This window comes from Macrotis lagotis, chromosome X, assembly GCF_037893015.1.
Source record: "Macrotis lagotis isolate mMagLag1 chromosome X, bilby.v1.9.chrom.fasta, whole genome shotgun sequence".
Lineage (NCBI taxonomy): Eukaryota > Metazoa > Chordata > Mammalia > Peramelemorphia > Peramelidae > Macrotis > Macrotis lagotis.
The window spans coordinates 621,791,917-621,802,510 of NC_133666.1; the positions used below are offsets into that span (position 1 = coordinate 621,791,917).

Consider the following 10,594-nt stretch of genomic DNA (forward strand, 5'->3'; position numbering starts at 1 on the left):
ATGGGAATTCCAAGGTTCAAGAATATGTAGGCAACAGTCTTGGGTAAGGATGACATTTCATGCAGGACCTCTTCTGTGGGTAGTTGAGGTGGAAGGAAGTGCAGACCACAGGTGCTGAGGAGGAGGAGGATGAATTAGGAGGAGATAATGATAATGACACCCCCTAATAAGGGGGCAAGAGTGGTTTTATAGAGAATCAAGACACCATACTCCTCCAACATTCCCTCTAGGCTCACACCTGAGTCATTTTCAAGTCTTCCTTTTCTCTCAACCTCCATTATCTAATGTCAAGTCACGTTGACTCCACCTCCGCATGTCTTGTATATGTCATTTCTCTCAGACTGTTCTAGCCCAGATTTTCTTGCCTGGACTATTACAATAGCCTAACTGGTCTTTCTGCTTCCAGTTTCATCTCTCCCCTGGTCCCAGCCCTGGCAATGCATCCTCTAATAATCTCACTAATAGCACAGGACTATGTCCCTTCTCTGCTCAAGCATCTTTTTCGGTTCCCCATTTTCTCTAGGATAACAAACCTTGGGCACACCTCCACCAGCAAGAAGACTACCTTTCAAATAGCAAATCAATCAACAAGCATCTATTATGGACCAGACATTGCCCTAGGCACTTGTATACAAAATATACATACAAACAACAATACAGCTATATATTTATATTTCTATACTTGTGTTCATGCATGCAAATATATACAATATATACATACATACACACATGCAAACTCTGTATCACTCTGAGCTCCCTCTTTCAGCAGAACTTACTTCATATTTTACTGGAAAAATGGAGGTCACTCACACACACATGTATAGACACATTGTAAAGATATACATATGTACTTGTTTTGTACATTGTACAGACATACACACACATGCAGATATGCATGTGTGCGTGCTTATGTGAATGGATATATAGTGTATATTGTAATATAGTGTATTTACATATATAAATGTATACATACACACACACACACACACACACATATATGTATATACAAGGCTGTGTCTTAAAGAAAAAGGTCTTTGAGTAGCAGACATAAGCAGGGAATGCATTCCAAGCACATGGAATGGTCAGTGCAAAGGTATGAAGACCAGAGGCTATATCATGTGTGATGAAGTTGGTGTTGGGTGGTAGAGGACTGTGAAGACTAAACAAAGTAGTTTATATTTTATCCTTAAGGCAACCACTGACGTTGAATAATTGAGGGAGTCATAACATAGTCCAATCTGCACTTAAGGAAAATTACTTTGGTAGCAGTATGCAGGATAGTCTGAAGGCAAGGAGACCGGTTAGGAAGCTATTACAATAATCTAGGGTAAAAAAGAGATGAAAGTCTGACCTAAGGTGGTAGCTGTGTGAGAGGAGGGGTTGGATGTAAGAGACATCATGTAGGTAGAAACAAAGATTTGACCATTGATAGGTGGGTGAGGGAGAAAGAGGAGTTGAAGATAATCTTGAGTCAGTCATGAAGGCTCACCCAGGAGATTGGAAGGATGTCTTGACAGAAATAAGGAACTTTGGAAAATAGGAAGGTTTGGTGGGGGAAAGGTAATGAGTTCACTTTGGATCATCTTGAGTTTGTGATCCAATACAACTTGAGTCTGTAGTCCAAAAGGCTATTGCTGTTGGTGAGGTAGGGCTGAAGCTTGGGAGAGAGACTGGATATGTGGAACTGGGGTCATCTTCATAGAGATGATTGTTGAAACCAATAGGAGCTAATGAAGTTACCGAGAAAGTGTAGTCAAAAAGCATTTCTTAAGTCTTTACAATGTACTTGGTACCATACTAAGCAATAGAAGGACAAGGGGCCTAAAATATAACCTTGGGGAACACTCACAGTTACAGGGCATGATAGGGAGCAAAAAAGATTAAGGAATAGTCAGAAAGAAGCAGGAGGGACTAGAGAAACTATCTAGGATGATCAAGCCGTGAAATGCAGTATACAAGTCCAAAAGGTTGAGGTCCAAGATACAATCAGAAGCGGCAATTAAGAGAGCATTGGGAATTTGGGAGGAGGGGTACAAGTTTTCTGTTCAGGAATGTACTTGGGGTGAGGTCTGAGTCTGCAAAGGGCTGAGGACTCTGTGAAAGGAAAGAAAGTGGAAGCAATTTAGACAGCTTTTTCAAGGAGTTTGGCTGAGAAAGGGAGTGAGATGCATAGAGGGAACAGTTAAGGTTTTTCAAGGATAAGGGCAGACTTGGGCATGTTGGAAGGCAGTGAGGAGCCAGTAAACAATTGAAAATGCTTGAGGTGAAAACAGGAGGGTTGGCAGGGGCAAACAGGAAGATGGCCATCAAGGGGTATTCAGATGGAACAAAGTAGGAGAAAAGGGAGTGCCCATCAAAGAGCCTCCATTTTCTCAGTATAAAGTAAGATTCTTAAGTTGAGAGGGCAAAGAGGAGGAAGTGTGGGGAACTTGAGGAAAGACATTTGGAATCCTTTCTGTGGAGCAGGAGAGGGGATCAATCAAGGACTGAAAAGATTGCTTTGCTCAAGGGGTGGCCCAGGTGAGGTAGAATACCATGAATTTGTAATGTCCTTAGCACAGTTGTGAGTCTTCCTTCAGCTGCTTTTAACAGCTAGTGTGGAGGAGTAGAGGAGGAAGATGGTGGGAATACTTTGGGGGTGAGGTTTGGCAAGAAATATCATGATGGGACAAGGGAAGCATGGATTTGAGAGCAAGGAACAGCCTAGGGCTAACTACTGGACTGAGGTTGGAGTCGGGGATCAAGGCATGAGAAAGCAGTACTTTTCCAGGTTTAGTTTACATTAACCCACCCAAGCAACCCTGGGTTCCAGTCCAATTGAACTATTTGCTGCTGTCCAAACTCAGAATTCCATCTCCTATAGCCAGCCCTTTTTGTCTTCACCTCTACACTCTCTGAATCCCAACTTCCATCATACTAGCAACGAAGTGTGGCCAAGGAGAGAGTGCAGGAAGAGCCCGGTTTGAACCCAGCCCCAGACACTTCCTTGGCTCTGGGATCCTGAGAAAGTCCCTTCACCTCTGACTGCCTCAGTTTCCCTAACTACAAAATGGGGTTGGTAATAACACAACCTCCTAGGGTTGCTGCAAAGATCAAATGAGGTATTTATAAAAGTACTTAACATGGGCCTGGTAAGGAGTAGGTACCTCGTAAAGGCTTGTTTTCTTCCTTATCCCTTCCCCACACTCCTCAGGGACCCATACTGAATCTTCCCTGATCTCCCTAGTTGCTAGGATTCTCTGATCTCAAATTCCCTTGCATTTAGCTACTGAAAGGTTATTTCCCACTTAAATGTAAGCCCATCAAAGGTAAGGATCAGGTTCTGTTTTGTTTTTCATTTTTTTTTCTTTGTATCTCCCAATACCTTATTTAGCATATGCTTATTAAATTGAATTGAAAAAGAAGAGTCAAGTGACCTGGTTGCCCATACATCACAGCAACAAAGACCTGGAGCAGAAAGAATTGGGTAAACCCTCAGAGGGAGAGAGGTGGCAGGGTGCTGAAGGCAGCAGAGGGAGGATTTGGAAGGGGCAGTGAGGAATGTGGAGCCCACTGGCAGCTCCTCTTCCTCCTGGGCACGAGGACAGTGGTGTCCAGTACTGAAGAGGAATCCTTGTTTTCCACGATCACTAGAGAATGAAAACCTTTCCCTCCCCTCTGGGTTTCAGTTTCCTCATCCACAATAAGGGCTTGCTTCTACAACCTGAATCATTGGACTGTTGTGAAGAAAACAATCAGTCTTAAAATGCTATAGAAATATTGATTTTTCACACATAGACCCCACCTGTACCCTAACTAAAGCTCCCATTCAGGCAGGGACTAGCTCAGGTCTACCTTTACCTTCACCACCCCAGAAATAGCATAGCATGAACCCTTCCACAGGGGATGCTCAGTAAATGTAGATGAGGAATAGCTAGGAGCTTAAGAATGGGGACTGCCTCCTCCAGGGTGAGGGCTCTGTCTCTTCTCTGTGCCCCCTTAGGACACGTGAGCCTTGCAAGACAGGGTTCAGTTCATGAAGAGAAGGCCTGGCTTATGATACCATCGAGACATCAGGCTCTGCTACTTGAATCCTAAGAGAGTTTCTTTAACACAGCCTCCCCCCACCAAATAGTATGAACTGCAAAACTTCCAACCTTCACCCACCAGTCAATGCCATTGGGGTTCTCCCTCCCAGCTCTGGCATCCCTTGTTCCGGATTTTGCCAACACCAGCATCTGATTCGGAACCACAGATTTTTCCAGGGACCTCTGGACCATGCAGGAAAGAGTGAAGAAAACAGTATGACCACCACTCCCCAACACAGACTATGCTGCTATGAACCAAGTAAAGGACTCCCCAAAATCCTGTCATGGCACAGACCAGAAAAGAGGAAAAAGAGAGGATCACATTTATTAGAGCTTTATTGACAGCAGCTGGAGGGTTGAAACACATCCAGTCCCCCCTCCCCTGAAAGCTCAGTCCAAGGGGGGGGCATTCCCCTCCCCAAAGGAAGACAAGAGGACAAGGGAGGAGGGAGGGAGCTGCTCTGGGCCAGGCTGAAGGGGTGAAAGGATGGGAGTGCTGAGGGAAGACGTGCACCCTCAGACCTTGGGCTCATTCCTCTTCCCTAAAGCCTGAAATCTGCCCCCACCTTAAGGAACAGGCAGGGTCAGAGGGCAGGGCTCATGCAGCATGGTAAAGGGAGAAGGGGCCTGGCTCAGTAAGTCCCTTTCCCTCAAGCTCTGGAGTTGGGTGAGGCCGTGCTGGGAACACGGACAGGGCCACCATAGTCTCAGTTATGGTTTGAACATAAATATATGCATAATTATATACAGGGGAGGGGGCTCCCTGAGCCTCAGCCTCAGCCCTAGGGAAGGAGAAAGGGAGTGCACAGACTGCCTTGCCCCTTGCCCATGAGGCAGCAGCACCCAGACTTGAGGAGAGATAGAAAAGAGAAGGGAAGAGAGATCAGAGAGGAAAACAGAAGGTAATAGGGAGAGGGTTAGAAGAAAAGGGGGAAAGAGACAAGAGAAAACAGAGAAAGAAAGGAGGGGTGGGTGGCCAGGCAGGGCCTGGCCGGGGCTACTCCTTAGCCCGGCCAATGATGGCAAGGATGTAGAGGAAGATGTTGATTATATCTGTGTAGAGGTTCAGGGCAGCAAACACATATTCCTCGGGGCTCAGAGACAGCTGCTTGTTCCCCAGAAGCAGCTGGGTGTCCACTGCCAGGAACTAGGTATAGGGACAAAAGAGAGAGACCCCAAGGTCTCAGAAGGGAGGATCCAGGGGCCTGAAACACACAGTTCCCTCCCCCCTATGTACTCTCCCCATTACTCACACAGGTGAAGAGCAGAGCTCCCAGTGAAGCATAGACTATCTCCAAGATTCGGTTGCGGATGAAGATGCACAGGAGGGCAAAGATTAGCAGTACCACTGTGCTCACCAGGAGAATCCCCATACAGGAGGTAAAGTCATACCGGGTCTTAGGAGATGGAAAAAGGAGTGTGAGTGCCAGAACCCCAAGATAGGCTGGGGCGGGGTAGGATAGGATGCAATAGGGTTCCTATCTACCTCACCTGAAGGGAAAAGATGACCACGGTGAAGCAGACGGTGGTGGTAATGCCCACAGCCATGATGACAGCATCTGTATCATAGAAACTTGCAATCATGCCCACCATGTATGACAAGCTCAGGGTCAGGATGGACTGTTGAGGAGGCAGAAAAAGAAGATGGCATTAGGTCACCCCTCAACCCCCAACCCCAGTAGTAATGGACGGGGACCCTGGATCAGGTGATTTTTTACAATGGGATGGAGGAGAGCGAAGGTACCCCTGGTTACTATTGTCAGCAAGGTCTCATCTTGAGGATGATTAGGGTCTAGGGCAGGGTTTCAATGGCTGGATTTCATGAGTTCTGTGAATTTAGATTGGGGGGGGAGTTACATTTTAATTTTTACTAACTTTTACCTGAATTTTATCATTTCCTTCAATTATAAATTTTTTAAAAAGATCTTTCAAGGAGGGTCCTCAATTTCACCAGGCTACCAGAGGGGTCCAAAAGATTAGGAAACCCTGATCTAGGGTTTGAATGAAGGGAACAATCCAATGTTTCAGGAAAGTCTGAGGTGGACTCTCTGAACTCTCTGAAGATCTCTAAATTTGGCAGGTCAGAGTGGGGTAGTCTCACCTAGAGGTCTGGGGTCTAGGGGTTTACCAGGGCAATGAGGTTCCATGGGTGCTTTCGTCTAAACTCCCCACAGCAGCTAAGGGTAATAAGAGAGACAAAGAAGAAGGCATAGGAGACATAATAGGTCCAGACATGGGTCCGGACAAAGACTTTCACATCTTCCACAAAGGTGAATGCAGCCACAGAGGAGAGAGTCACAGTCAACTGCAGGGTAAGGACCAGGAACACCTAGATAGGGAAAGAGGATAGATAGTAACATAGTCCCAGGACTGAGGAGACCAGCCTGCCTGGAGCCTCCTTATCTAATATTCCTCCCTCAGATTTCAGTGCCTTTCCAACTCACTCTTTTCTCTTCCCACAAGTATGAGAATTTCAATTTCTTCTTTCTCACCTTTCTAATAAATGCTCTACGGATGCTCTGGTCACTCCAGTCCGTGGCTGGGAAGTCCTGGTTGTCATAATAGGATGGGGGCCCTTCCCCATGGTAGTTTCCATGCATTGGTGCTGGAGGAAGGGGGAGGAGAAAAAGGAGGGAAATTCAAGTCTACGACAACTATTTCTATGCCCATACCTCAATCTCTATACTTCCCATTACTCACAGTTGGGGTCCTGAAAGTCCTGTGGTTGTCCATAAGGATTGGTAGGAAAAGGTCTATGTGGGTAGGATTCCTGGGGGTACCCTCCTGGTGGGTAGGGGTTCTGGGGATAGCCTCCTGGTGGATAAGGGTCCTGGGGATAAGGCGCCTGAGGGTAGGGCCCCTGAGGGTAGGGTCCCTGAGGGTAAGGTCCCTGAGGGTACCCTGGTTGGCCATAACCAGCCTGAAAGGGGGGCTGTGACTGGGCCGCCACAGGGTAGGGTGGTTGACCATAGGGGGCCACTGGAGGCTGAGACCCTCCAGGGTATCCAGTGTTGACAGAGGTATTGACATCCCCTGTCACCAAGAAACTCTTCTCATGAGACATGTTGGCAGGTTACCACCTGAGGAGAGAGAGAGAGAGAGAGAGAGAGAGAGAGAGAGAGAGAGAGAATGAACTTAACACGTTAAAAGCACAGATTCTCATACCCAGCTCTCTCTCTGTGGGAAAATGGTTATAGTCAGCTCTAGGACCTCCATCTCCAAACCCAGTCATTTGGGAGAAACTGCAAGAGAAAGAAGATCCTAGCTTCCCTCAAAAAACAACTCCCCAAGCCCAAGTCAGGAGAGCTTGGAGATGTTCAGGGTCTTTTTTTTTTTTTTTTTAAAGAGTCCCTGTGTCTTATAGAGGAAATATAGCAGAGAATAGGAACTCTCTCTCTCCTCGACCCCATCCTCAATGACAGAAAGAATCCTGGTCCTCCCTAGAATAAAAGGCAGTGTTTGGGAAAGGAGTGACACAGGGCTCTCTGAAGCATCTGCAAGTGCCCCTCCCACCCCATGTTTACAGAGGTGAAGTCAGGGGCGATGAAGCTCCCTGCCAGCCTCTGGGCAGAAAGCACAAGCTCTAGCCTGAGAGTTGAGGGGACCCGGATCCAGCCCCCACTAACCAGCTGTGGGGATGACCTCGAACGAGTTAATTCACCTTGGAAGGCCGCATCTTCCTCTTCTGAGAAATGGGGGAAGGGGGAGGCCGTGAACTGGCTAGATGACCTCTGAGGCCCTTTTTCAGTCAAGTCACTAAGGGGAGGGGGGGAAAGGTTGGCATACCTTGGCCTAGGTGACTGCTCTGCCCAGGGTCCCATCTCATAGATGTTAATGCCTCAGATCTCTTTTTGGCATCTCGATGCCAGAGGAAAATGGAAGAAATAGGGAAGGCGAGTCTCTAGACAAGACCAGGCCCAGGGGACAGTCAACCCACGGTCGCCCCTTCTTTCCTTCCCTTAAGCAGCTTTAGGAGGGCGGGGCTACTGGGTTATTTCCAGCCTCAGAAATCCCCACAGCATCTGTGGGCAAGGGCCTGGGGTGCAGGCAAAGATGGCCAAGGTCCACCCTCCTCATTCATGCCCCTTGCCGTCCAGGCGCATTCTAACTTGAATTGGCCCTGAATTGCACAATCCCTGGGGAAGAGACGAGGGAAGGGGGGGAAACGAGCAGGAAAAAGGGCTGAGGAGGGACCGAGGAGGGTCGGGAGGAGGGGGTCAAGGGCCCGGAGGGGAGCCGAGCCTTGCCGCAGAGGCTGCCCGCCCCCTCCATCTGCTGAGGCGGCACTCGCCCCCCGGGGCCACGGGGAGAGGAGGGGTCTCTGGGTCAAGTCCGCAGTCCGGGGATGGAGAGGAGCGCAAGGGAGGGGCCCGGGAGGAGGCCAAGTGGGGAAGGGCGAGGGGAGGTGGGCGAGGGGAGGTGGGCGAGGGGAGGTGGGCAGAGGGAGCGGCGGCGAGGCCGGGGGAAGGGGCAGAGGGGGAGGGGAGCCCGGGTGGGGGAGGGGAGGAAGGGCAGACACGGGGAAGGGGAGGGGGACGGGGGATGGGGAGGAGGACAGGTGGCTGAGGGGGAGGGGCGGCGGCTGAGGAGGGGGAGCCCGGGGTTGGGGAGGGGAGGGGGCAGGAACGGCCGCGGGGGGCCGGCACTCACCGCTGCCCGGTCCGGGTGGGCGGCGGCGGCCGTGGCGCTGCGGTCGTGGCTGCTGCGGGGCCGCTGCGCCCGGGCTCGGGGCTGCGCTGCGGCGGCGGCGGCGGCGGCGGCGGCGGCGGCGGGGCGGGGGGCGGGGCGGGGGCGCGGCGGGGGCGCGGCCGGGGCGGGGCGGGGGCGGGGCCGGGGCGGGGCGGCCGGTTGGCGAGGGCCGGGGGAGGGGCTTCCGGCGCTGTGACGTCACTGAGTGGGGAGCGGGCCCGCCTCCCCCCCCACTGGGGGCGGCCTCCTGCCCGCCCGGGCCCGGCGCCCCCTCGTCACGCCCCCAGAACGGGTGACTGGGCGAGCGGAAAGCCCTTGGGGCTTGAAGCCGAGACCTGGGTGTGAATTCTGCCTATTGGCGACGTGACCTTGGGCGCCCTGGCTGCCCTCCCCCACTTCTTCAGCGCCCCCCATCTTCATCTCCCTTGCTTGTTCTCTTCTTTCCTGCCCGCTCTTCTCCACCCTTTCTCCTCACCCCCATCTCCATACCCCCCTTGCTCCTTTGAGCCGCCCCCTCCTGACTCGCCCCCTCTGCCCTCGGTAACCCCCGTGCGCACTGAACCCTCACACCCGCACCCTAACTTCTGGCTCAGCCTCCGTCTCCTATCATGGCACCCCAGGCCCAATCCCACCCAGACGGCGGAGGGCGGAACCAGACACACCAGGAGACGAGAGTCAAGCCCAGGGCCAAGTGCACCGCCTGTCTGGACACAACCGTGCCAGATTCAGAGGTCCCCACGTCTCTTCAACAGGGTCTGCAGCACATTGTGATTCTCTGCGTCTCCCTGGGACTTTTTAGAAATCTTTTCTGACTTTTCTAGTCTCCTCAGAACCCCCCCCCCCCCATATAAGCCTCCTCTGGCCATTCTGTTCTGTTTGTTCAGTTACAGATTTTAAGATTAAGTTGGGGGGCTGTACTTAAAACCCCTCTCCCGCACCTGCCGCTCCTTGTCCGGTGTCCAGCTCCAGATCCATGATTCTCTAGGTACGCGTCCCCTCCTCAGTCTACACCGTATCTACACTCAGTTTGGGGGCACGAGCAGCCCCTGCCAGTTGGCATCTATCCCTACTCTCTCCCCAGTATCAGCCTGACCCATATCAGGTCTAGCATGTGTAGGGCTAGTCATCGTGTCCAAGAAGAGGTTTAGGCAAAAACTCAAGCTTAAACCCTAGATTACAATAAAGATAATAATAAAGGAACTGCAAATGAAAGTAACTCCCAGATTCCACTTCACACTCTCAGATATAGACAGAAAAGGGAAATGAAAGTTAGTAGAGAGGTTATGGGAGGACTATTCTAGAAGAATTTGTAAATATAAACTATATAATTATATACTCAAAAAGAATTTTTTTTTTTTTTTTTTTTTTTTTTTGCATTTTGAGCTATTAGATTGTTGAGCTCCTGGAGGGCAGGAATTGTATCTACAATGCCTGGTACTTTCAAAGAACTTGGTAAATGTTTATTGAATTCTCTCAGGCAGTACATATATTAAAATTGAATCAATACAGAGATTACAATGGCCCCTGTGTAAGGATGATGTGAAGATGTGAAGATTGGTGAAGTGCTGAATATTTCATTTTTAATTTTTCTTTGTTTTTCCAACTCTCTAGGTATATTCCAGACAGATCAACCACAGAAGGAAAAAGTGTACACACACACACACACACACACACACACACACACACACACAAACAAACATATTTGCATATATAGAATTATTTTGGGTAGCAAAGCATTGGAAACAAAAAGGAATGGCTGAACAAATTAGCATACATACAAGTAATGGAATGAAGTCACGTGGTAAGAAATAAATGAAAAGATTTAGAGAAACGTAAGA

The 10,594-nt window shown here is 49.8% G+C and overlaps 1 protein-coding gene and 1 pseudogene across 3 annotated transcripts; one reads left to right on the forward strand and one right to left on the reverse strand.

The window, feature by feature from the left end:
- Positions 1-4,385: 4,385 nt before the first annotated feature.
- GRINA (glutamate ionotropic receptor NMDA type subunit associated protein 1) lies at positions 4,386-8,814 on the reverse strand. 3 transcript variants are annotated; one of them, XM_074203140.1, is made up of 8 exons: positions 8,718-8,814; positions 7,729-7,823; positions 6,768-7,147; positions 6,560-6,672; positions 6,196-6,396; positions 5,559-5,687; positions 5,321-5,464; positions 4,386-5,214 (listed from the first exon to the last, which is right to left on the reverse strand). In XM_074203140.1, the coding sequence occupies exons 3-8, from the start codon at positions 7,129-7,131 to the stop codon at positions 5,065-5,067; spliced, it is 1,101 nt and encodes a 366-aa protein (XP_074059241.1). In that variant the 5' UTR covers positions 7,132-7,147; positions 7,729-7,823; positions 8,718-8,814; the 3' UTR covers positions 4,386-5,064. The 3 variants fall into 3 exon arrangements, with proteins under 3 accessions (XP_074059241.1, XP_074059240.1, XP_074059239.1); XM_074203139.1 differs by lacking the exon at positions 7,729-7,823 and adding an exon at positions 7,854-7,968; XM_074203138.1 differs by lacking the exon at positions 7,729-7,823.
- A 1,409-nt stretch (positions 8,815-10,223) lies between these two features.
- LOC141503787 (U6 spliceosomal RNA) lies at positions 10,224-10,338 on the forward strand (annotated as a pseudogene).
- The last annotated feature ends 256 nt before the right edge of the window (positions 10,339-10,594 follow it).